The sequence below is a fragment of the Elephas maximus genome, chromosome 23 (genome assembly GCF_024166365.1).
Source record: "Elephas maximus indicus isolate mEleMax1 chromosome 23, mEleMax1 primary haplotype, whole genome shotgun sequence".
NCBI classification, from domain to species: domain Eukaryota; kingdom Metazoa; phylum Chordata; class Mammalia; order Proboscidea; family Elephantidae; genus Elephas; species Elephas maximus.
In genome coordinates, this window is record NC_064841.1 from 405,837 (window position 1) to 433,790 (window position 27,954).

At 38.5% G+C, this 27,954-nt stretch overlaps 1 protein-coding gene across 1 annotated transcript in view; it reads left to right on the forward strand.

Annotated features, from left to right (window-relative positions):
- The window catches only part of IFT80 (intraflagellar transport 80), a 147,906-nt gene that overhangs the window by 79,455 nt on the left and 40,497 nt on the right, over nucleotides 1-27,954 (forward strand). Inside the window, exons 9-11 of the mRNA XM_049867628.1 lie at nucleotides 12,115-12,294; nucleotides 21,933-22,051; nucleotides 26,495-26,569. Of these exons, the coding sequence (XP_049723585.1) occupies nucleotides 12,115-12,294; nucleotides 21,933-22,051; nucleotides 26,495-26,569 (374 nt within the window). The remainder of the gene's footprint in view (nucleotides 1-12,114; nucleotides 12,295-21,932; nucleotides 22,052-26,494; nucleotides 26,570-27,954) is intronic.

Here is a 27,954-nt window from a genome sequence, read left to right on the forward strand (position 1 = left end):
TAAGAGCCGTCACATGAATAGACATATGCACACCCATGTTCACTGCAGCATTATTCATGATAGCAAAAAGATGGAAACAACCTAAGTGCCCATCAACAGATGGATAAACAAGCTGTGGTGCACACACACAATGGAACACTACGCGGTGATAAAGGGCAATGATGAAACTGTGAAACATCTCACAACATGGATGAATCTGGAGGGCATTATGCTGAGTGAAATAAGTCAATCACAAAAGGACAAGTGTTATATGAGACCACTATTATAAAAACTCAAGAAAACGCTTCCACATAGAAAGAAACAATCTTTGATGGTTGGCGGGGGGTGGGGGATTTAGGAGGAGAACTCACTAAGTAGACAATAGACAAGTGTTAACTTTGGTGAAGGGAAAGACAGAACACAATGTAGGGGAAGTCAGCACAACTTGACCAAGGCAAAGGAAGACACTTAGAGGAGCAAAAGGAAAAAAAGGCGGGAGAGGGAGCAACCACGGTAAATACTATAGTGTATGCAACCAACCCTACAGCAACAGTAAAAACAGTAACTTGTAAGCAGATACGCATGCTGAATAGGGGAAAGAAGGCATATAGGACCATATCCACGTAGATATATAGGTTAGGCTGTGGATATTTTTACATATATATTTGTATATACAGCATGTATATTCATGTATATTTTACTTAGACCCACAATCGGTGCCCATGGAAACGCAGTCAAGAAATCAAATGATGCATTGCATTGGGCAAATCTGCTGCAAAAGACCTCTTTAAAGTGTTTAAAAGCAAAGACGTCACTTTGAGGACTAAGGTGCACCTGACCCAAGCCATGGTGTTTTCAGCTACCTCATATGCATGTGAAAGCTGGACAATGAATAAGGAAGACCAAAGAAGAATTGATGGCTTTGCCTTATGGTGCTGGCGAAGAATATTGATACATCATGGACTGCCAGAAGAACGAACACATCTGTCTTGGAATACACCAAGAATGCTCCTTAGAAGCAAAGATGGCGAGACTTCATGTCATGTACTTTGGACATGTTGTCAAGAGGGACCGGTTCTTGGAGAAGGACATCATGCTTACTAAAGCAGAGGGTCAGCATAAAAGAGGAAGACCCTCAGTGAGATGGATTGATGCAGTGACTGCAACAATGGGCCCAAGAATAATAATGATTGTGAGGATGGCTCAGGACTGGGCAGTGTTTCGTTCTGTTGTATATAGGGTTGCTATGGACCTAACAACAACAACGATATTCATATAGGTAATAGAGCACCAAGGGGGCACAGTCATAGAAACTTCCTAGACACATCCAAACACCTTGAGGACCCAAGTTACTGGGGATGGGGGCTGGGGACCATGGTCTCAGGGGACATCTAAGTCAATTGGCATAACAAAAGCTTGTGAGCAGCCATCTATTGGTCCCATCCTGTCTGGACCAACGGAGAGTGAAAATACCAAAGACACAAGGAAAAGATTTGTCCAAAGGACTAATGGACCACATGAACCACAGCCTTCACCAGCCTGAGCCCAGAACACCTAGATGGTACCTGGCTACCACCACCGACTGCTGTAACAGGGATTGCAATAGAGGGTCCTGGGCGAGTGGGAGAAAAATGTAGAACAAAATTCAGATTCACAAAAAAGTCCAGACTTACTAGTCTAGCAGTGACTGGCAGAACCGTTGAGACTATGGCCCCTGGACACCCCTCTAACTCAGTATTGGAACCACTCCTGAAGTCTACCTTTCAACCAAAGATTAGATAGACCTATAAAACAAACAATAACACAGTTGAGGACCGTGCTTCTTACTTAGATCAAATATATGAGACCAAATGGGCAACACCTGTCCCATAAGCAAAGATGAAAAGACAGGAAGGGATGGGAAAACTGAACAAATGGAGAACCTGGCATGGAAAGGGGGAGGTGCTGACACATTGCGAGGATTGCAACCAATGTCACAAAACAATTTATGTATAGATTATTGAATGAGACAGTAACTTACTCCGTAAACTTTCACCTAAAGTGTGTGCATGCGCGTGCACAAACACACACACACATACACACACAGTGTATATCCATTTACTAAGAGCAGCCAGACTGAAACAAGAATCTTAGTCCCAGTTTTAAACACCCCCAGGAAGGGGTCACTTGTCCAGCTTGGGTTAGTTACACACGCCTGGTCTAATCAGATATGGCCAGAAAGGTAGGAGGTGTGTTGTGTAAGCATGGCTGCCAGCAGTCTCACAGTGGTACCCGTATGGATTGCCCGTGAGGGCCAGGTCTCAGGAAAGGAAGGAAGAGGGAGGCAGCCAACCCAGTAGGTTGCCGTTTGTGTTTCAAAGCCATTTTGACCTAATTAGTCAGAAGTTTTCAGTTAAATCCTCTGAGAGATTTTTTTTATACAAATAAGTTTCCGACTTCATAATAAAAAGCAGTGAATAAATTAGAATTGTGTTTTTACATTTGTTGTAAAACTAATTTTGCTAAAAGCCGTAAAGTATAAACTATAAAGTGAGAGACATGTGCTTCCTTTACAAGATGGGACCCTGATGTCCAGAGCTGAGAAACTCAAGAAATACAAAATCAGACTTCTATTACAGAATGGACTTTTAGTCAACACCTAACACATAGTAGGTATGTTCCCTAGTGTTGAATTTTAGCAAATCACATACAGACACAAGATAATGTTTTAGTTTTTAAAATGTTAGTGAAGCATTTTGACTAGTTCATTTTAGTCAGTTTGGTTGATGTTTTTGAGGAGGCTAGTTCTATATCTCTGGCTTTTAATTTGTTCCTTGAGTTTTTTTATTTTGAAAGTAAAGTTTGGTTAAAATAGTGGTTGAGCTCCAGGCAGGGAAGCTTCCCGATGACAGAGGCGTGTTCACTCATTCCCTCATCCATTCAACAGATACTCACATGTGCTGAATTCTGTGTGATATGCCGTCTCTTCAGAGATGAAGGTTGTTCCTATGCTCTAGGGGCTGCTCATGCTCTGTGAGAACTGATGATGGCCTGACAAGGTCAGGGTTGTAACTGTCGTGGAGAGCAGAAGAGGAATCGAGTAATGGCACGTTTTCAGATACATCTGCACTTAGTTTTGATGAGATTAAATTGGTTAAAGGAAATTTTCTGTGATTGAGTAGCTTAAAAATGTTAAAAAATCTTTTTTTATGACCAGATCACTTTTTTTTTTAATTGGAGGCACATATTTAAATTTGCTTCTTTTTAGATTGTTACCAAAAAATCTAGATATAAGTCTCTGTGTCTAGAAGCTCAGAGCTTTTACTTCTTTTTGACAAATGTTTTCTGTATCACACGTGTGAAAATGCTGCACAAGCTCCTGTGGGCCAGCCTAGCTGACTCCTTGTACACAGGTGGGTCATACTGCTCCCATCCCTGTTTTTGAGAGAAGTCAGCTTCCTGTTCTACAGTCTCATGTTTTTTCTTACTCGTAAATGCCTCGTGAGTATTTAACCAAACCCCAACATTCTCGCATTCAGATTAGTTATTGTCAGAGAAACCAATTATGTGAAAAATTTTAAATTCTTTATTTTGATTAAGAAAAGGAATTTCCTATTATTTCATTGTCATTAGTTAAATTAACTCTCCCTTTTCCTCCTCCTCTCCCCTTTTTAAGAGTTCTGTAGGTTTTTCCAGACCAACAGGCCACATCTAATTATTTGCAGTATCATCTGTTAGGGACTGTAGATTTGACAATTTAAAATTGCTCCTTAAGGACTTTTGCCCTATTATTCTAAGATGTCCATATTTTCTCTAGGGGACATACTTATCTCATAGTCTGATTTTTCATACTGTCAGGAAATATTTGTGAAAAATGATAGTTTTTTTCTTAATATAATTTCACTGGTTTTTATACTGTTTACATGATAGAATATTAAATGCATATTTTTTGATGTCATAAACCCACATTGGTTTTTTCTTTTTAAAGCAACTTGTTCAATAATTTAAAAATGGTTTATTTTTTATATCTTTAAGAATCCAATACTAAATGACTCAGATTATAAGAAACTACTGTTTAGTTTCTTTTCAATTGTGACTAAGCCTTTTGAAAGCCAAAACCATAAGTCCAAAACTACTTTTAAAAGTGGTAAGAGTATTGTTTCACATGTTTTATGCTCATATCTGAATCTTTAGAAAAGAACAAATGAACTTTCTAAGTCCCCAAGTTGACTGCTGAGTTTTTTCTAATATAGCAATATGGTAGACAGAACAATGGCTCTCCAGAGGTGCTCATGCCCTAAACCTCAGAATCTGTGAATATGTTACTTTACGTGGCAAAAGAGACTTTGCAGATGTGATTAAGGGTATGGACCTTGAGCTGATAAGATTATCTGAATTATTCAGGTCAGTCCGTTCTCATCACATGAGTCCTTAAAAGCAGAGAACCTTTCCTGGCTGGTTTAGAGATGGGATGGATAAAGGAGGAGAGATTTGAAAAGTGAGAGTAACTTGACCTCCCATTGCTGGCTTCAAAGATGGAGGAAGGGGTCCATGAGCCAAGGGACGCAGGTGGCCTCTAGAAGTTGAGAACAGCCTTCAGCTGATAGCGAGGGAATGGAGACTTCAGTCCACAACCACAAGAACTGAGCTCTGCCAACAGACTGAATAAGCAAGAAGACAGATCATACCCTGCAGACTTCAGCAAGGAATACAGCCCTGTTGACACCTTGATTTTAGCTCAGTGAGACCCCTGTCAGACTTACGACCTGTAATAAGATAATAACACATGACCTACTGTAAAATAATGAATTGGTGGTGTTTTAAGCAGGTACATTTGTTACAGCAGTAATGGAAAACATATAGTACAAAGCGTATCTGTGTAAATGCAGCTGAAGGGAAACCTTAGCGATGAGTTAGGTGGGTGGATTGTCCTGGGGAAGGATTTCATCACCCTCTCATTGATACCAGAATTCCTTTTATTAGTTTTGTTGCCTTGACTTAAGAAATTGGTATTTCTTAAAATGCACTAATATTCTGGAATAACACATTAAACCTTTCTTAATCGTTAACATTTTAACATGAATTGTTATAAGTGATTCCTTCACGTAGGTCCTTTTCTAAGTGATTTGGCTACCTGAGAGCAGATTTTGGATAGGAAAGAATAAAAAGAGAGGTCCAGAATACTTTTACCCAGGTAGGTGGTCCTTTATGGGAGAGTTTTAGCTAACTACAGAACAGCATTAAAGATGTCAGTGATATTTACACAGAGCCGAAAGCAAGCTGGCCAGCCTCACGGTTTTTCAAGACTGCCCTGCCTTTAGACAAAAATACATTGCTAAGTCTCTCAAAAGCATAACAGCAGTTGATGGTTGCAATCTTGGGCAGTGGTATCGTGCTCTTCATAGGCAACTCAAAATAACATTTGGGGTTTTGTTTGGATATCATATTGTGCATACAGGTCGCCTTTATGTTCTATAAACTTCTTTTGGAGCCCTCCAGCGTAGTGGTTAAGAGATCGGCTGCCAACCAAGATGTTGGCAGTTCAAATCCACCAGCCATTCCTTGGAAACCATGTAGGACAGTCCTACTCTGTCCTGTAGGGTTGCTGTGAATCAGAAGCAACTCGACAGCACCTAATAATAACAACACAAGCCTCGTTTATAATTACTACTGTTTTCTTCTAAATTTTTGCTTTTTCATATTGTGTTTTTAGAAACTATTTGCATTTTACTAAGCCAAAAGTATTTTTATTCTTCATATTCTGTGACCTAAGAAAACTGTTAGCTGCAATATATTGTTTGGAATCAAGGGAAAAAAATAGAAAATATTAGTATTATTAAGAAGTTAATAGCAATTAACATTAAATAGATTAATTAGCTATGCAGTTGTACATGGGGCCCCCACGAGGCTGGGCAACTCACGGCCAGCTAAGAACAACAACAAATGAAGGAAGAAGAATTAGAAAGTCACCATTTTGCACCTCCTAATGAATTTTTTTTTACTTTTTTGTAATGAATTAGTGGCAATAGATCTAGGCAATGATTATCATTTGCTAACAGCATAAAAAGAGAGTCGGACCTTAAATGCTCCCTGATGGAAGTACGTAATACCACCTAGGAAGTGTTGTTGTTGTTGTTAGGTGCCGTCGAGTTGGTTCTGACTCACAGTGACCCTATGTACAACAGAATGAAACACTGCCCAGTCCTGCACCATCCTCACAATCGTTGTTATGCTTGAGCCCATTGTTGCAGCCACCGTGTCAGTCCATCTCATTGAGAGTCTTGTTCTTTTTCGCTGACCCTCTACTTTACCAAGCATGATGTCCTTCTCCGGGGACTGATCCCTCCTGATATGTGAGACAAAGTCTTACCATCCTTGCTTCTAAAGAGCACTCTGGCTGTACTTCCTCCAAGACAGATGTTTTCGTTCTTCTGGAAGTCCACGGTATATTCAATGTTCTTTGCCAATACCATGATTCAAAAACATCAGTTCTTCGATCTTCCATATTCATTATCCAGCTTTCACATGCATGTAAGACAAGTAAAAATATCATGGCTTGGTTCAGGCACACCTTAGTCCTTAAAATGACATCTTTGCTTTTTCACGGTTTTAGGAGTTCTTTTGCAGCAGATTTGCGTAATGAAATGTGTCATTGGATTTCTTGACTCCTGTTTCCATGGCCCTTGATTGTGAATCCAAGTGAAATGAAATCCTTGACAACTTCAATCTTTTCTCCTTAGTTCCTTTAAAACACATAATGATGTTGGGGTGGGGCCCATAATTGTTGCATTTCTAACAAGCTCACAGGCTGCTGGCCTGAGGACCGGACTTAGAGTAACACTATCCTAAAGTAAGGAGTAGTTTGGTTAAAAAAAGACATAAGCATAAGTGGGAGAGTTATTTAAAAATTTATTTTCAGGATGAATTTTACTGGCAGTGCCACTAAATGACATCCAAGGAGGCTGTCTCATTCTATTCTAGAGAGTAGTCATGCAAACGTGAATTGGCTATACCATGGCATACTGGGGAACAGGGGAGATTTAGAGGGTTAAAAGTCTTTTTAAAAGAACAAATAATAAATAGATCTCTTTAGTCTCCATTAAAAATGAATAAATTTACTGATTAGACAAAATGTAACCCTGCCCGCAAAAAAAAAAAAAAAAAAAAACTGTTAAACTGTTAAAGGCCTGTTCTCACCGACAGGCACAAACAATAAAATACAAAAATACTTAGTAAAAAAAAAGCCCAATCTCTGCTGACTTGTAAGAGTTTAATATAGCTTGGCTATCATGGTACTGTTGTATTCTTTGAAATTTGTTTTAGGGATAAGTTGCATGTTGTAGATTTTATTTTTGTTGGTTCATGTGGACTGTGAGAGAAATCAGAGGAATACAGGATAAAAACCAAAACCAAACCCAATGCCGTCAAGTAGATTCCAACTCGTATCAACCCTATAGTACAGAGTAGAACTGCCCCCATAGAGTTTCCAAGGAGTGCCTGGCGGATTTGAACTGCCGACCCTTTGGTTAGCAGCCGTAGCACTTAACCACTACGCCACCAGGGTTTCCAAATATAGGATAGAATAGCTAAATATTCCTTTCCATTTTCTCCTCCTAGTTAGGATCAGGTATCCATAAGTTCTTAGACAAACATTCCTATGCTTAATTTTAATAGAACATTTCTTTCCAACTGATTTTGATGTTTGACTATTTTAAAACCATACTTAAAATAAATAGTTTAAAAATATAAAGCTATGATTTTGAAATACATTTTAAAGTAAAATCTCTGTTTCACATCATGAGAATAGGCTAGATTTAGAATGAGAGATGTGTCATAACCCTGGTTCAGGCCACTAAGTATTAGATACTAAAAACTAAGTCTCTTTTGTCTACATCACCCAGTTTTAAGCTTTATGTAAAACAGTAGTCATGTAGTATTTCATACAAATTCTTGTTTAGTTTGTCAAACACTAATGCATTAGTTTCATTTTGTTGTTGTTGTTGTTATTAGGTGCCGTCGGGTCAGTTCCGACTCATAGCGACCCTATGCACAACAGAACAAAACACTGCCCGGTCCTGAGCCGTCCTAACAGTCGTTGTTATGCTTGAGCTCATTGTTGCAGCCGCTGTGTCCTTCCACCTCGTTGAGGGTCTTCTTCTTTTCTGCTGACCCTGTACTCTACCAAGCTGATGTCCTTCTCCAGGGACTGATCCCCCCATAACATGTCCAAAGTATGTAAGACGTAATCTCGCCATCCTTACTTTCAAGGAGCATTCTGGTTATACTTCTTGCAAGACAGATTTTTTCATTATTTTGGCAGTCCATGGTATATTCAATATTCTTCACCAATACCACAATTCAAAGGCGTCAATTCTTCTTCAGTCTTCCTTATTCATTGTCCAGCTTTCGCATGCATAAGATGTGATTGAAAACACCATGGCTTGGATCAGGCGCACCTTAGTCTTCAAGGTGGTATCTTTGCTTTTCAGCACTTTAAAGAGGCTTTTTGCAGCAGATTTGCCCAGTGCAATGCATCTTTTGATTTCTTGACCGCTGCTTCCATGGGTGTTGATTGTGAATCCAAGTAAAATGAAATTCTCGACAACTTCAGTCATTTCTCCGTTTAGCATGACGTTGCTTATTGGTCTAGTTGTGAGAATTTTTGTTTTCTTTATGTTGAGGTGTAATCCATACTGAAGGCTGTGGCCTTTGATCTTCATCAATAAGGGCTTCCTCTTCACTTTTAGCAAGCAAGCTTGTGTCATCTGCATAATGCAGGTTGTTAATGAGTCTTCTTCCAATCCTGATGCCCTGTTCTTCTTCATACAGTCTAGCCTCTCAGATTATCTGCTCAGCATGCAGATTGAACAGGTATGGTGAAAGGATATAACCCTGTTGCACACCTTTCCTGACTTTAAAGCACACAGTATCCCCTTGTTCTGTTTGAACAACTGCCTCTTGATCTATATTCAAATTTCTTATGAGCCCAATTAAGTGTTCTAGAATTCCCATTCTTCGCAATGTTATCCATAATTTGTCATGATTCACACAGTCGAATGCCTTTGTATAATCAATAAAACACAGGTAAACATCTTTCTGTGTTCTCCGCTTTCAGCCAGGATCCATCTGACATCAACAATGATATCCCTGGTTCCACGTCCTCTTCTGAATCCGGCCTGAATTTCTGGCAGTTTCCTGTCAATATACCACTGTAGTCACTTTTGAATGATCTTCAACAAAATTTTACTTGTGTGTGATATTAATGATATTGTTCTATAATTTCCACATTCATTTGGGTCACCTTTCATGGGAGTGGGCATAAATATGGATCTCTTCCAGTCAGTAGGCCAGGTAGCTGTCCTCCAAATCTCCTGGCATAGACGAGTGAGTGCTTCAAGAGCTGCATCTGTTTGTTGAAACATCTCCACTGATATTCTGTCAATTCCTGGAGCCTTGTTTTTCGCCGATGCCCTCAGAGCAGCTTGGACTTCTTCCTTCAGTACCATCGGTTCCTGATCATATGCTACCTCTTGAAATGGTTGAATGTCGACTAATTTTTTTTGGTATAATGACTCTGTGTATTCTTTCCACCTTCTTTTGATGTTTTCTGCGTTGTTTAATATTTTCCCCATAGAATTCTTCACTATTGCAACTTGAGGCTTGAATTTTTTCATTTCTTTCGGCTTGAGAAATGCGAGCATGTTCTTCCCTTTTGGTTTTCTATCTCCAGCTCTTTGCACATGTTATTATATAACTTTACTTTGTCTTTTGGAGCCACCCTTTGAAATATTCTGTTCAGTTCTTTTACTTCATCATTTCTTCCTTTTGCTTTAGCTACTCGATGTTCAAGAGCAAGTTTCAGAGGCTCTTCTGACATCCATTTTGGTCTTTTCTTTCTTGTCTTTTTAATGACCTTTTGCTTTCTTCATGGATGATGCCCTTGATGTCATTCCACAACTCGTGCGGTCTTTGGTCATCAGTGTTTGGTCATCAGTGTTCAACACATCAGGTCTATTCTTGAGATGGTCTCTAAATTCAGGTGGATATACTCAAGGTTGTACTTTGGTTCTGATCAACTCGTTCTAATTTTCTTCAGTTTCAACTTGAACGTGCATATGAGCAATTGATAGTCTGCTCTGCAGTTGGCCTCTGGCCTTGTTCTGACTGATGATATTGAGCTTTTCCATCATCTCTTTCCACAGATGTAGTCAGTTTGATTCCTGGGTATTCATCTGTTGAGGTCCACGTGTATAAAAAAAAATAGTCACCATTTATGTTGGTGAAAAAGGGTATTTGCAATGAAGAAGTTGTTGCAAAATTCTATAACGTGATCTCCGGCATCGTTTCTGTCACCAAGGCCGTATTTTCCGACTACTGATCCTCCTTGTTTCTAGCTTTTGCATTCCAATCACTAGTAATTATCAATGCATCCTGATTGCATGTTTGATCAATTTCAGACTGCAGAAGCTGGTAAAAATCTTCAGTTTCTTCGTCTGTGGCCTTAGTGGTTGTTGCATAAATTTGAGTGAGAGTCATATTCACTGGTCTTCCTTGTAGGCATGTAGATATTTTCCTATCACTTACAGCGTTGTACTTCAGGATAGATGTTGAAATGTTCTTTTTGACAATTAATGCAATGCCATTCCTCATCAAGTTGTCATTCCCAGCATAGCAGAGTATATGATTGTCCTATTCAAAATGGTCAATACCAGTCCATTTCAGCTCACTAATGCCTAGGATGTCGATGTTTATAAGTTCCATTTCATTTTTGGTGATTTCCAATTCTCTTAGATTCATACTTTGTACGTTCCAGGTTCCAATTATTAATGGATGTTTACAGCTGTTTCTTCTCATTTTGAGTCGTGCCACATCAGCAAATGAAGGTCCTGAAAGCTTGACTCCATCTATGTCATTAAGGTCGACTTTACTTTGAGGAGGCAGCTCTTCCCCAGTCGTCTTTTGAGTTTCTTCTAACCTGGGTTTTCACTGACCAATTCTTTTCAGAAGTAGACTGCAGGGTCCTTCTTCCTAGTCTGTCTTAGCTTGGAAGCTCAGCTGAAACCTGTCTTCCATGGGTGACCTTGCCGGTATCTGAATACCCGGTGGCATAGCTTCCAGCATCACAGCAACACGCAAGCCCCCACAGTACGACAAACTGACAGACACGTGCTAGTTGGTGCTTATTGATGTCTCTCAGGAACTTTCCCAAAGAGAAAAATAGGTTCTAGGAGAGGCTAAAAGTCCCTGCGTGGTGCAAAAGGTTAAAATGCTCAACTGCTCACTGAAAGGTTGTAGGTTCAAATCCACTCAGAGATATCTGGGAAGAAAGGCCTGGCAATCTACTTCTGAAAAATCAGATATCAAAAGCCCTGTGGGGTCACCAGGAGTCAGAGTCGACTTGATGGCAACTAGAAAAAGGAGAGGTTATACTTACTACATTCTGAAAGGAAAAAAAGAAGATGTAAAAGATAGATCAATTGGCCTGTACTGTCATGATTTAGGATGTGTTAGATGTTAAGGCCCCTTGGTGACACAATGGTTAAGCAATCAATGACTAACTTACAGCTTGGTGGTTCGAACCCACCGAGTGGCGCTGTGGAGGAAAGGCCTGGTGACCTGCTTCCGTAGATTACAGCCTATAGGGCGTTTCTGCTGTGTAACACAGGGGGTTGCCATGAGTCAGAATGGACTGCAATGGCCTTGTTTGTTTTTTCGGATATGTCACAGTTACTGTGTGCTTTCTATTTTTAGTGGCATTCTTGAAATAAGGTAATCAGAAAGTTTTAGGTGTAGGTACTATAGAAATCCTTAAGAATTAATAGTGAGATGCCTTAGGGTTTTCTGTAGAATATTTGTGTTTACCTGTTCAGCGCTATTACTTAAAGGTAATAACGTGAATTTTAATGGTGTGGTTTTTTGCAGTTCTCGAGAGATTTCATACCTTGTTTTATTATGTTATTCTACTGTGTGCTTTAAAAATCACGTCTGTGTCTTCTGTTTCAGTACAGTATAATTTTATTTTAAAGATATTTTAATAATTCTGTAATAAAGTACATTCTTTAAAAAGCTATCTTAATAACATGTCCCCAATTTAAAACTTGCTTAATTTTTTTTTTTTTCACCAAATCGATTTTTCTCTTCCTATTTCCTCCCCAGTGGTCGTATGCCTTAGAAAAGCCCAACACTGGCAGCATATTTAATATCGCATGGTCACTTGATGGGACTCAGATTGCTGGAGCCTGCGGCAATGGGCACGTTGTTTTTGCACACGTGGTGGAGCAGCGGTGGGAGTGGAAAAATTTTCAAGTTACGTTAACGAAAAGAAGGACCATGCAGGTATAATTGTGTCCTGTAGTTGATTATAGCTGTTTAATTTCAGATTAGCTCACTCTACAGAATACAGAATTATCTTCGTTATTAAATAGAAATCTTTTTTGAAAAATTATATTTAAATCAAGTTTATAATAATTCAGTCACATTAGAAATATCTTCACTATGTCAGTAGTGACTTTTGATGATGTAAAATAAGAACCTTTCACTGATACAGAACCAAGTACCCACAGCTACCACAGTTATGGGTTTGGGGCAGGGGGGTAGTGAAACTTCAAGCATTAGGGAATATGTAGATTCAATTGTGGAAGAAGAGAAGAAGCTGTAACAGATAAGAGCAAGCTAGCTTTAACTCCTGGAACAGACTCAAAGGCAAGCCTAACCTGCTAGTCACTGACAGGGTTAATTGCATAGTTTATTTACTCTGTTTTTTGTTTTTGTTTTTTATGAATTAATGAAGGCAAGCCCAAATGAGAAATGGTAGAAAGGTCTTATTGGGAGTTAGAAAAAAAAAAAAAAAAAGGTTAATTTTGGAGCATGAACTACTTTGGGGATTAAGACAAGTTGAAATGCAGCAGTGAAATGATGTCAGAAATCGGCGGGGGCACTTCTTAAGGGCATAAGTAGTATATTTCACTCATCTTTGTTTGCTTTTAGGGCTTTGCTTAGTGCCATGCATACATTAAATACTCAATAAATATTTTAAAAGTTAGTTGAAGGAAGGTAGAAGGAGGCCAGAGACAGTGTGCTAATGGCAGACCCTCTCCCAGAGAAAGAGAGCGTCTACCCTCTTGCTTTTCTTCCTCTTACCTGCGTCAGTTGCCTCTGGTCGTCAATATTCAGAATTCAGAGTATTGTAATTACTATAAAATTTTGGAAGTGAAATTTCTTGGTCAGGTCCATTCAAATATTCTGTTAGCCCATTGCAAAGTTGGGTGGCACAGTCCGTAAGAATGCAAGTTTAGGAGTCTCCAAGACCACCCTTAGTTTTAATATTTCACTAGAAGTACTCACAGAACTCACTGAAAGCTGTTGTACTCATGGTTATGGTTTATTACAGCTGAAGGCTACAGATTAAAATCAGCCAGGGGGAGAGGTGCGTAGGGCAGAGCCCAGGAAGTTTCTACACGCAGTTTCCAGTTGTCTTCTCCCTGCAGTGTCCTGTACTTTCCTGTGACGATACACATGAAATGTTGACGGCTAGAGCTCACTTGAGCCTTGGTATCCAGAGTTACTCGGGGGATTCCATCCTGCAGGCACAGTTGCCTGCTCATTTGGCTGATCTCAGTCTCCAGCCTTTCTGAAGGTCAAGCTGACACCATGGGACCCAAAGGCTCCATCCTGAATTATGTTGTTAGAATACCTGGTCTGACCCAAAGCCCCTATGCAGACAAAGACACTCCTGTTATGCATAACATTCCAAGGACCTAGAGATAAATTCCAGAAGCTGAGTATGAAGACCAGATCTCTTTTTGGGCAAGGTTTAATTCTTTACCACACACTCATGTATCCTGATTTTTTTATTTGGATAATATGGTCACTACATTCATAATGATTAGGTACACTGTAATTTTTCTTTGTTCTGTTTATGTATTTTTAAAGATTGAGTTAGATTAAAATGCAATAACATATGTAAAACAAAAATGATAGCTACTACTGCTATGATTATAGCCATGCATAGGATTAAATGAATATTCTAGAAATGTGCAGTTTTTTAATTTATATCAAACTGAGGAGTCTAAAAATTGTGTCGAGTAGAAACATTAGGTGATAGAAGTAGCAGGACATAAATCTAGCACCGTCCTGGATTGAATAGGATATTGGGTGCATCTTAAAATTCAACAAGGGGCATTTCTGATGTGCGATTTGCCATATTTTTGAAATTATAGCAATCACCAGAGGGACTTTAGTTTGTTACTATGGCTGGAGTGTTTTATTCTGGCCTGGTTATAGTGTTCCAGGTTCACAAATAAGGGAATTTATCCCGTACCACTTCAGACAATGTGGATTTTAAGAAATCTGTGTATGATTTGAGTAATGGCAGAGACCTCTCCAATCAGATTTTTAAATAGTAAATTTTCCTAAATCTGTATTAACAGCCAGTTGGTGTGACTGGATACCATGTTGTTATAAAAAAACTACCATATAACTTCCTTTTTAAAATTTTTCTATCTTTCAGTTGGCTTTAAAATGTTTCTAGGAGAGGATGACATTTTGAATCTTTAAAAAAGTCACTGGGAGCTCAGGCTTCTGGAGAAGGTAGTGTCATAAATTCATTCTTGGAAGGAAGATACGTATCTTTCGCTCCAAAGAGAAAAGTAACATAATCAAGATAAAATGAAAAAAACAAGCACTTACTTGGACCCAATACAAGATAAACATCTGCAGGCCAGAAATGCAAAGTAGGCGGTGGGCGTGTAGTTACTGGCTTGATTGACTACAGGTCCAGAAGCAGTCACAGGCAGTGAGGAGAGGGAACCCCTCTGGCTGATGGAACTAAAATCAAAGCACAGAGGCCTGTGGGGTAGCTCCTTTCGACCTTAGAAAAGCCACAGCCAACTGCTGCGTGGAGCTACTTGTGCAGTGTGGGCCTAGCAAGCTTGAGGAGAGATTCACAGGTCACCACCTGCAGCTGGGCTGCGCACAGTTCTGAGGGCAGGACTTACCTCGGCCTGGAGTTGTGTAGCACGCCACCCGTACAATCCTATATCTGAGACCTTTTACGCAGAGCTCAAACTTTTCAACGAAAGCTGCCTTCGCTTTTGTCAAAAGAAACTGAGCCAATAATAAAAATTAATCTATTAGATGAGGTTTGTTCAGGTAGAACCTTTGAGAATTGGGTAGCATCATACCACATATGGAAAGGTACTCCACCGAGTATCAGCAATGACTGGCTTATATTGACACAACTTGGAAACAAAAGAAGCTTATTTCTGATTGGCTTATACAATTTACTGTTAAAACGCTGTCAGGATTTCATTGGCCGATGAGAGTGGAAGGGCTGTCAGGATCTCATTTGTCAACGAGGGTGGTGTGATGTACAGGAAAGCTAGGCTTAGCTTTCGGTAAAGACAAGTCTTGGGGGCGTTGTCCGCTGGACTGCCAGTGCCATCTTTTTAACCATATGACTCCATTTTTATTTCATGTAACACCTTCTTGTTCTAATTAAAAACTGGTTGATTCCTGAGACCAGTGTTTCTCCCACAGCCTTTTTGGGTAGGAGTGTTTTTCTTCTATACACCACACATTACTGGGTATGGAGGTGGGCGCAGGTGCTCTTTTTATATCTCAAAAATGATTGGCTTAAGACACACTCTACACCGACATAGCTTCATTAACATAAAAAAGAAAACTCTATTCCCAAATGGGATTACATCCACAGGTATGTTGTTGCTGTATGCTGTGGTGTCCGTTCCAATTCATATCAACCTTGCAGGATAGAGTACAGCTGCCCCAAAGGATTTTCCAGGTCATAATCTTTATGGGAGCAGATCCCCAGGTCTTTTTTCACGTGGAGCCACTGGTGAGTTCGAACTGCCAACCTTTTGGTTAGCAGCCGAATGCTTAACTATTGTGCCACCAGGGCTCCTTTTATCTACAGTTATAGGAGTTAGAATTTACAACACCCACGTATATTTATATATATTTTACTGTGTTTTAGGTGACAGTTTACAGCTCAAGTTAATTTCTCATATAAAAATTTATGCACACATTGTTATGTGACCCTAGTTGCAGTCCCTGCAATGTGACAGGACACTTCCCTTTTCCACCCCAGGTTTCCTATGTCCATTCAACCAGCACCTGTCCCTTTGTGACTCCCATTGCACCTCTGGGCAGGAGCTGCCCATTTAGTCTCAGGTACCTACTTGAACTAAGAAGTATACTCCTCACGAGTATTATTTTATGTCTTGTAGCCCAGTCTAATCTTTGTCTGAAGAGCTGGTTTCGGGAATGGTCTTAGTTCTGGAGAGTCCAGGGGCTATGTCTTCTGGGGTTCCTCTGGCCTCAGTTAGACCATCAAGTCTGGTCTTTTTATGATAACACAAATTATTTGTTTTTTAATTTTTATTATGCTTTAAGTAAAAGTTTACAAATCAAGTCAGTCTCTCATACAAAAATTTATATATACCTTGTTATATACTCCTAGTTGCTCTCCCTCTACTGAGACAGCACACTCCTTCCCTCCACTCTCTATTTTTGAGTCCATTCAGCCAGCTTCTGACCCCCTCTGCCCTCTCATCTCCTCTCCAGACAGGAGCTGCCCTCATAGTCTCATGTGTCTATTTGATCCAAGGAGCTCACTCTTCACCAGTATCATTTTCTATCCCATAGTCCAGTCCAATAAGGAGTTGGCTTTGGGAATGTTTTCTGCCTTGAGCTAACCGAAGGTCTGGGGACCATGACCTCCGGGGTCATTCTAGTCTCATCCAGACCATTAAGCCTGGTCTTTTTACGAGAATTTGAGGTCTGCATCCCACTGCTGTCCTGCTGCCTGAGGGGTTCCCTGTCGTGTTCCCTGTTGGGACAGTCAGCTATCGTAGCCGGGCACGATCTAGTTCTTCTGGTTTCAGACTGATGTAGTCTCTGGTTTATGTGGCCCTTTCTGTCTCTTGGGCTCACAGTTACATTGTGTCTTTGGTGTTCTTCATTCTCCTTTGCTGCAGGTGGGTTGAGACCAATTGATGCATCTTAGATGGCCGCTTGCTAGCGTTTAAGACCCCAGACGCCACTCTCCAAAGTGGGATGCAGAATGTTTTCTTAGTAGATTTTATTATGCCAGTTGACTTAAATGTCCCCAAACCCCCACCCCCGCTACCCTGGCCTTCAAAGCATACAGTTTATTCAGGAAACTTCTTTGCTTTTGGTTTAGTCCAGTTGTGCTGACCTCTCCTGTATTGTGTGTTGTCTTTCCCTCCACCTAAAATAGTTCTTATCTACTATCTAATTAGCAATAACACATATTTTTGAGGGGCACAATTCAATTCATAACAATTCCAAACGGAAACTCTATATTCATTAAATAGTAGTTCCCCATTACCTTCTTACCCTGGCCTCTGGTAACCCCTGTTCTACTTTCTGTCTCTATGCATTTGCCTATTCTAGGTCTAAATGTAGTTTTTGTAGTTGGTTTGTTGTATCACTAAGCAAACAGTTATACACATTGCATTTAGTTAATTTGTCTCATAAGTCTTTTTAAATCTAAAAGAGCTCCTCCTTTTTTATTTAACTTGCAATTTATTTGTTAAAGACACCAGGTCATTGTGTTGAATTTCCCACATTCTGGATTCACCTGATTGCACCCTGTAGTATGATGCCATTTAACATCTGTCCTTTGCATTTTCTGTAAACTGGTTATTAGATTTAGAGCCTTGGCAAGTTCAGTGTTTTATAAGTGATGCCCTGCGCTTCCCACTACATCACATCAGGAGGCACAAAGTGTCTGTTTGTCCCTCTTACAGTGAGGTCGAGATTCACCAGTGTGTTCAGGTGGTGTTAGCCTGATTCGTCCATCATATAGTTTCCCATCAGGCTGTTGCCATGCTTTTGGCAGCCATTGGTGATCCTTTTCTAGACCCAGTATGCCATTGGGGTTGCAAAATGGAAATCTTGTAATCCTCTCGTTCCTTCTACATTTATTAGCTAGAATTCTTCTATAAAAGATTTTGCCTCATCAACCATTTGGCTACCCGGAGATGTGACAAATGGTGAATTATTTTTCTTTCTTTACCAGTTCTTAAATAGTGAGTTGGTTTCCTAGCATGCACAATACATTTTTTTTTGTTGTTGTTGTTAATGTTATCATTATGAACTCGTGCATTTTAGTATTTTTGATGTATTATAACCCCTTGAGGTCATTATTTCTTCAATACACAAATTGCCCCATCTTTGGTTAGTTGGCTCCTGTGTTCTTTTGATATGATTTCAATAGCTTTCCGGTGTGACAAGATGTTCCTTGCTTATCCTGTACATTTCCTGTCCCAGACTTGGAATCAGTCATTTTTCTAAGAAAGCCTCATTCCTTTTAGAAGAAAATGTTATTTAGAGACTACATTTTGAGTTCTGTGGGTGTTCATTCTACTGGTTTGGTCATTACTTCTAGACAAAATATATTTGCTTTTGACAGATGAAATGTATCATGAGTTCACACTGAGATTTCCAATGCAAAATTCAGATTGCAGAGTTGTTTTTAACTCTTGGTTCTTAATTTGCAGCTCTTTTCTCTTACAAAAAATTTTTTGATTTCTGAAGACATTAACATTGCTTTATTCTAAAATATAGTTTAAAAATAATAATGCCAATATTATTTTAATACTATAATTATTGAATACTGTTTAAGGTTTCCTGGTTTTTTTTTAATTAATATAAGCAGACCCATATATCTTCAAATCACTTCCTTTCTTAGATAAAAGGTATCATATTATGCATACTTTTCTGCATCTTACAGTTTTTGCTTCACGATATACCCTGGAGATCGCTCCGTGTATCTTCCTTGTTCCTTCTTAGAGCTGCGTAGTCGTCCGTTGTCTGGGTGTACCATAGTTTATTCACGCCACCCTCCACTGGTGGACATTTGGGCTGTTTACAATCTTCTTCTATTATCGTTTGCACTGTAGTGAATAGCCTTGTACGTATGTTATTTCATATTTTCACTGGTTTGTCTTTGTGATAGAATCCTAGAAAGTGAAATTGCTGACTCAAAGGGTAAGTGAATATGTAATCTTGCTATTTCTTGGTGGGTGGGAGTTGGGGCGCAAACAATAAAAACTTACTAATAGTAAAAATATAATATTCCAGGTAGCTATACATGCTTCGAATAAGATTTTAGGAGATTAAGGGGCCGGTGACAAAATCAACGGCTTAATGTCCTTGCAGGAGTAATCTGCCTTTTAAAACCCATGTTTCACAAACAATACATGTAGGAATAGTTCTTGGCTCTGATTATATGTAGATAGATGTATGAATAAAATATGTGAATATAAGTTAATTTTATGGCTATAAATTTAAGTTCAACAGAATTATTTCTTGCTTTAACTTATTGTCTTATGGTTTACTCCATGGAAAACTTAGTAAAACAACTAATTTAACACTTCCCAAGCTAATGACTCCTGTTCTTTCATCTTTCTGCATAGAAGTTTTTTTTTTTTTTTTCTTGCTTCTGTGGACCTCCTCTGCTTCTGAAACGTGGACATCAAACCTATATCATCCAGGTTCTTATAATGATCTGCTTAATGCGTACTACGAGAACCTGGATGATATAGGTTTGATGTCCACGTTTCAGAAGCAGAGGAGGTCCACAGAAGCAAGAAAAAAACAAACAAACTTCTATATAGAAAGATGAAAGAACAGGAGTCATTAGCTTGGGAAGTGTTAAACAGCTAACATTACTAGAAAAAGTCTCATAGGTTTGTGTTTGTTATTTATTATGCATGAAACTTTTTCTATTAACGTTAGCTATTTTTTTTGGCCAAAAAAAAGAAAAAATTTCTTTTTTTTTTTTTGGCCAACAACTACTTAAATAGTCTTTGCTGTAAAGGCTCCTAAGCATAAAGAGGAAATTAATTAAAAACACAAGGTTTTGTTTTTGTTTTTGAAGATATAAGAAAACAGACACCTCTGGTGGGCATGAAAATTAGTTTAACATTTTTGAAGGCAATTTGACAAGACATATGTATAGAAATTAAAAATGGGCATACTCCTTGATCCAGCAGATTTGCAACTCAGAATTTACAGAAATACTTGTGCAACGGTAGAAAGATGTTTATGGCAAAAACACTCATAGTAGGAAAAACTAGAAACAACCTGAATAACCATGAAAATGAACACAGTGTACCTGCATGTAACATGGAAAGACAGTGAAGGTAAATGTTAGGTGAAAAGCCGAGTTGGGGAAAACTACATGTATAATATGATCTGTTTTGGTAAAAACAAATCTAAATACCTGCATATGTATCTATACATTTTAAGGGGTCTCAGATAATAGACATCAAACTGTTAACTTTGCGGTTAGATATGGAGCACTTTCCTTTTCTATTTTTTATATTCTTAAATTTGAAGTTTGTATTACTTAAAGGTATTAAAAAACTGATACTTACCAGGGGTCTCCTGTGTGCCAAGCACAGATACCTTCATATAATTTATCCCCTTTAATCTTCACAATTGCTGTAAGCCTTTGAGTCTATCTGCGGTAAGTATTATTTTTATTTCAATGTTATAAATGAGAAAACTGCTTCAGAGATGCAATGACAAGTTTAAAATAATCTTCAATAGTAGCCACCTTTATCATGGTTTATATTCTCTCAGTCCTCATTGGAGAGAATACAAACTATGTCTAAAATGTCAGCTTCTCCAGGCAAAATATTTTGGCCTCTTTGAGTCCACTAGATAGAATTGTCAGTTACACATAAAAATTGGTTAGGAGATAATTATGAAGCATTTTACAGGAGTTTCAAACATATAATGGATTGTAGTCTTAAGAGTGTATCTTTATCTGGTTTGAATATATTCCTCTCAAAATGATAGACTCAAAGGTGGTTAGATGGTCTTATTTACAAAAAAACAGAAGCCTGTTTATTTCATATTTTACAGCCATGTGTTTAAAAATTCAAAAGAGATTGCCAGAAAAAAAAAAAAAAACCCCAGTGCTGTCAAGTGGATTCCCACTCATAGCAACCCTATAGGACAGAGTAGAACTGCCCCATAGAGTTTCCAAGGAATCCCTGGCGGATTTGAACTGAGGTCCCTTTGGTTAGAAGCTGTAGCACTTAACCACTACGCCACCGGGTTTCCAAAGATTATACTTAGATGAATGATAACATTTTGAGGAAAATTTAAAGAAACACTAACTTTTAGGTACAATTATATTATTTTTCTCTAATTTTCACCTTACTATGCTGCCTTACTGGGTGACTTTAACTTCCCCAACTTTTTTCTTGATTTGTTGCAGAAAGTCCATCAACATCAAGACTTTTGGTCTGTACTGCCAAGTGTTAAAATCATTGCAGCTTTTATTCTGTTAGAAACTTTTATAACAGTTTTGATTATCACAGGCAAATGTTGGTGCTTAGCTTTCTTATATATTATCTCCGTGGTTTTGCTGTGGAAATGCGTTACTCCCTCAGTGCAGCTAGGCTTCTGCGCTCTGCAATTGATTTCTTTACTAGTAACTCATATTCCACTTTTGACTTTTAAAGTCATTATGTCTCTTTTTTTAGAACTTAAATTTTAAATTAAAATACACTGTAAAAAATTATTCTGACAAATGTAGGCAGAAATCACGTAATGTCTTTCTAAGTCCTGTATGCCGTACTCCTTTGACTGTACCACAGTATTACAGCATTTTTCATATTAAGCTACATTGATATTTCATTCAGCTTGCCTGGAAGTTTAGCAATCCCTGTAGGTCTTTTCCTTCTTATTTCTAAGAAGTTTTCTGTGTCTGCACTTTTGTTGGTTGATTTTTATACCCAAGTATACCATCTTATACCTTGTTCCTACTGAATTCTGTTTTTATATGACCAACTAATCAAGAGTGTATAGAATTTCTGTGTGCTTCAAAATGTTGCTAACTTATCTAACTAAATACTGTTTAAAGTTTTGATGTGCGTTGACCTTGTTTGTTGGTAATTTCATTTTTCCTTGTTTAGGTTCGTAATGTTCTTAATGACGCAGTGGATTTACTGGAATTCCGTGATAGAGTCATTAAAGCATCTTTGAACTATGCACACTTAGTTGTTTCTACGTCTCTTCAATGTTATGTGTTCTCGTAAGCATCTTGCATTTCTTAAAAGTACAGAGTTTGGTCTGTGATGAGGAATTTATTTGCCAGTTTTCATTTCAACATGGTTTGTTTTAAACTTTATCAAAATCTCACCTATCCTGAATTTACCCCGAACTAGGAAGTGATGAAAAGTGGAGCTATAAGTGATGAACACAGATCTAATACAGATTATCCATCAAAGATTAATTAATAATCACTTTCCTTCTGAGATAGTGTTTACTCTCACTTTATCTACAGCTCTAAGGAATTCAGTATAATTTGATTTCACAACCCAAAGCAGATTAGGTGCAGCTAATAAGTGATGGGAAGGGAACCACCCATCTGCTGTGAGGGGTTAGCTCGAAGCCTGACAGTAGGCAGGAGTGGCTGAAAGATAGTCCGTAAGGACACAGGCTATAGTTAGGCTTCATATTATAGCCCAGAGTAATCACCTGTGTTCATACCGATGGCCCAGAGAGGTCCACAAACGATCAAAGAAATTATGTCAGTATACTCTGTGTTAGAAGGCAGGAGTGACTCGATACACTCAAGAAAGTTGCACCTAAAACTGTTTAAAGACATCCTTGATATTTTAAGTGAGTACTGATAAATGTTTAATAACTGGCTTTCTGGATGAAAACAAACCTGTTTTTTTTTTCAGTGTTTACTTGATTTTTTTATCTCAAGCTACCAGTGTGACGTCACTGAAAGTGGGCTTCGGAAGATATGTACGGTGGCAAACCATTGTATGGTATTTCTACCCTATAGGTTGGAGCCCTGGTGGTGCAGTGGTTAAGCACTCAGGCTGCTCACCAAAAGGTCGGCAGTTCAAATCCACCAGCAACTCCTTGGAAACCCGATGGGGCAGTTATACTCTGTTCTGTAGGGTCTCTGTGAGTCAGAATCGACTCCATGGCAAGTTTGTTTTGTTTATTTGTTTTTACCTGTAGATACAGTAGATACAGATACCCTCCAGTGCATCATAATAGGGGAATACAATAATTTGGGAGTGATGAGTTTTGAGTGTTATCTTTGTTTTGCATGTGATTTACTTAATGTAAGCTTGTATAATAAGCTTGTATAATTTAACTTTTAATAATGACCATATTTAACAGGTCGCAAAATTTCTGAAAATTTAATGATCAGCTTAGTAAGCTGACTCCATCACATCACTGGGGCTAACTCTGTGATTATTCAGAAAACTCAAGTAATCACTATGACTCTTTTAAGAATTCTGAAAAGTTAAGCATTTTTTAAAAACTTTGTACCTTGTATTTATAACATTATTTTTTATATAGTTATAGTTTAATCATTAAATATAAAATTGAGTATAGAGACTATATTATTTACCACTGTATACCCATACCTAGCACCATGCCCAACATGTAATAGGTCCTTAATAAATATTTTTGAATGAATAAATGAATTGAAAAACAAAGCCTAGTGTTGTCCCGGTAATTCCCAGTAATACAGAACAGAAAGGTGTCCAGTTTAACAACTACCACACCTGTCTGTTTAGAATCTACTCCTCATATGCTGCTAATCAGAAACTCAACCGGGGATAACGGCCAAGTCTGGAGCAGTGAGACAGGAAAAGCAAAGGAAAGAAGGCAAAGAAACAAGCACCTCAATTTTATGTGAAATTTTTTTCTTATGTGAAAGAGGAGGAACAGTGAGAATTTGGGATAAGCAAAGAAAGATACCAAGTTAAAGGGTTGAGGTATGGGGAAGGAATTATGGAGTGTGAGAAAATCTTATCACAGTCACTCAGTGCATATAGATATTTGAATAATTTGGGTAATGCTAGGGAAAATAGAAAAGATACCTTCATTTTAGGGCTTCTTTGCTTGAAGAAAGGTAGGGCTCTTAACTACCCTAAATGAAAGGTTTATTCTACTAATTACAGTGGTAAGGACATGTTTGAACCTGTAGGATCAGCATCGTTAGGTTATTTGTTGCTTTTTAAAAATATTTGCCACAAGTTTAGCAGCTGCTACTTAGATTTTTTTGTAGCCCTACCTTTCCCATATCAGTTACCATATGGCGAAGTACAAGATTGCTTTTTCTTCTTTTCTGATTTAACCTTGCTTCCCCTCTCTTGGAAACCCTGGTGGCATAGTGGTTAAGTGCTACGGCTGCTAACCAAAGGGTCCGCAGTTCGAATCCGCCAAGTGCTCCTTGAAAACTCTATGGGGCAGTTCTACTCTGTCCTATAGGGTCGCTATGAGTTGGAATTGACTCGACAGCACTGGGTTTGGTTTTTGGTTCCCCTCTCTTGTTGTCAAGATGTTCATTCATTAAGTTACAAATTATTTATTAAAGTAAAATACTAGGGAACAGCAGTGGAAATGGGGCAGTACTAAGACCTGTCATCACCAGAACAAATTAAACTAAGAAACCTACTAGTATTTTAGAAAGTAACTATCACTTATTGAGCATCCTTATGCTGTCCTTTATGTTCATGATTTAATTTACCCTTTATGTTGGGTATTCTTATTATTCCCATTTTGCAAGATAAGAAACTAAAGGACACAGAGAGTAATTAAGTAACTTGCCCTGGGTCAAATTACTTCATTACTAAAGGAAGAACCAGGATTTTAATCCAAGCTCTTGTTAATTGTTGCCTTTTGTGAATTGTTGCTGCTTGTTTGGTAATAAAAATAAAATTTTTAAAACAATAATTCCAGCAAATACTGGTTTATATGAAAAGAAGTTCCAGAAAAAGCAATACATAAGCATTCTACATTAAATTTTCATTTGATTTTTCAAATAATTATGTAGAAAATATTCTTGTTCTACTCAACGTTAGGACTAACGGAATTTATATTTTTTTCCATGCATGGGGAAAAAAAAGTAAACTCCCTAAGCCACAGTGTTGATTGTTGAATTATGTTTCAGCGTTATATGAATACACACACACACACACACACACACACACACACAAACACCTCTTAGTTGTCAAATAGCTCAGATATTTTGTAAGGGGACATTTTAAAAAACTCACGTAATTACTATTTTTCTCATCAGCTCTCTTAATGGAGTGTAATTCTAATGACTGAAAAAACAAAACATGTTGGAATTTTTTTGGTATACAGAAGTACATATCTTTTTTTTTAAGCACATGTCTTTTTCATACCTGTGAAACTTAAACTTGCTAATTATTATTACTAATTTATTATTGCTTTGTTTTATGCATGCACGTACTTATTACAATGGGTATCAGACTCTGAATTAGCCAAAAGAGAGTTCTCACCAACTTGCTTCTCCCGTCCACCAACTGAACCTTACCATGAGATTTAATCTGATTTAAAGAATCACTTGTATGCAAGTACTTCAGAAAGCTTCAGAATTTATCCCCACTATTTATAACCCACTGCTGTCGAGCTGATTCCGACTCGTTGTGTCCCTATAGGTCGGGATAGAAATGCCCCATAGCTTTTCCAAGGTTGTAAATCTTTACAGAAGCAGACTGCCACATCTTCCTCCCCCTCAGGGTATATAGGCCTAATAAAAATTATTTTAATTACTCGGGAATGGATTTTTCGATTTGTAAATGTTCTCTCTACCCATTTCAATCTTTGAATCATATTTACCCTATAACAACAAAAGCAATTTTTTGTTTGTTTGTTTATCCATCCTTTTATTCAAGAAACATGGTCATAGCTTACATTTACATAGTATTTTAGAATTTACAAAATGCTTCACAAAAATCTTATGTCAGCCCAGCGATAACACTGGGAGACCTATAGAAAAATAATCATGTTCGTAATGTTACTTTTATTATAGCTTCTGCCTGTTGAGAAAATGCTATGTAACCGGCAGTTTGCCGGACAGTTTACATAAGTCATTATTATCCTCATTTTTGCAAATAAGGGAATTGATGCTTAAAGGTTAAGCTTGCTAAGATCGAACGGCCAGCAGGTGGTGAAACATTTCTAATCCAAATGTCTAGCCAAACCCCATCCCTTTTCACTATGTCACGCTGCTCCTGTTTTATGGATGAGAAGCAGATGACTTGGCCAAACTCAGCTAATAAGTGGCAGAACTGGGGCTTACTCCTGTTGTTGTTTTTGTTAGGTGCCGTTGAGTCAGTTCTAGCTCATAGCGACCCCACGTACAACAGAACAAATCACTGCTCTGTCCTGAGCCATCCGCAGTTGTGGATGTTCGGTGTTCTCCGCCACCACCATAATTATGCTTATTCTTAGGCTTATTCTCAGGATTCCTCAATTCAGTATTGTGATACAAACCATAAACATTTATTGCATGCCTACTGTGTGCGAGGTACTGGGGACACGGAGCCTCTGCTTCCTACTTGGGGATATAGACCTGTAAGTGAATGATTATAGAGCAGTGTGCCTGTGATAGAAATGTACAAAGTTACTATAAAACTAAAAAGGTATTTGGTATTTAAAATGCTAACAGGCATCCATCTTATTTGTCTTTTAGTACGAAGAACTGGAACACACCACTTATATTTGATCTCAAAGAAGGAACTGTTAGTCTAATTCAGCAGGCAGAAAGGTAGTTTGTTTACTATGTTTGACTATTGGATTTGGGGTTAAAATATCTCAAATAGCAGTAAACCACTTTTTAAAACATGTCGTTTACAAAATGGTACATAGGCATTTGAAGTCAATCTGTTCCATGAAAACTGTGCCATCTATCAAGAACAGTGATACCCTCCTGAATTAGAGGTCAGACTTAGAAAACTACAACCCAATCATACTGGAATAAAGTATGAAAATACAATTGGCAATTATCTGAAATATTCACCCATAAAACCTTTGCACTAAAGCCATGTACTGTGCTCCTCGTCCCCTTACTCACTACCTAGGCAGCTCTCGATAGTGTTTATTAGCCCACAGCCTTCTATAAATAGCCAGCCGGGAGAGGAATGGTGCTGGTGGGCTGTTAGAGGCCTGCGCTCGTCCGTGTAGCTGGGGGATGTGATAACTACTCTGACGCACCCACAGAGGCTCACGAGCTGAACAGTTGCTGAAGAGGAAGGCCATCGTATCGATGACCTTGAGTGACTGAGAAAGTGTTGTGCCAAGTTTTGTATCATCTATTTCATGAAACTGAAATATATGATTATATATTTAGTTTTATCATAAATTTTTAAAACAAAAAGACATTTTTGCCATTCAAAAGGTGAGATGTTACCTATCTAAAACACTGCATTTCTGAAGTTCCTTTTACTCTAACAGCTCCAAATAAATTTATTTATAAATTATACACAAATGTATTTATTGAATATGCTCTTAATAAAGGCATATGTCAATGGCATAAATGATTAGGTAAACATTTTTTACCAAGTGCCTGCGTCACTGGTCCTATATGTGTATTTAGAGATGTTTGTCCCCTGAAACAGGATTTTTACTCACAGTGAGGTTAAAAGTCATTTAGGAGAGAAAATGCTTTTAGTACTCAGGCAAAGAAAGAATACGTACTAATACGATGTGCCGCTTTGTCAAAATTAACAAATACTGTTTTCATGTACTCGTAGTCTCTCGTAAAGCCAAACGCTTCAGTTAAATAGCCAGTCACACCACTTGCTGCCGAGTCGGTTCCGGCTCACGGCAGTCCCAGGTGTGCCAGGGTAGAATTGTGTGCCACAGGGTTTTCAACGGCGGGTTTTTCAGAAGTGGGTCATCGGGCCTTTCTTCCAAGGCACCTCTTGGTGAACTCAAACCTCCAGCCTGTCACTGAGCAGCTGATCACATTGTTTGCACCACCCGTGGACTCAATTAAATAAGCTCTCCAATTAATGGGGCCCTGGTGGCTCAGTGGTTAAGAGCTCGGCTACTAACCAAAAGGCTGGCAGTTGGAATCCACCAGCCGCTTCTTGGAAACCCTGTGGGCAGTTCTACTCTGTCCAATAGGGCCGATAGGAGTCGTATTGACTC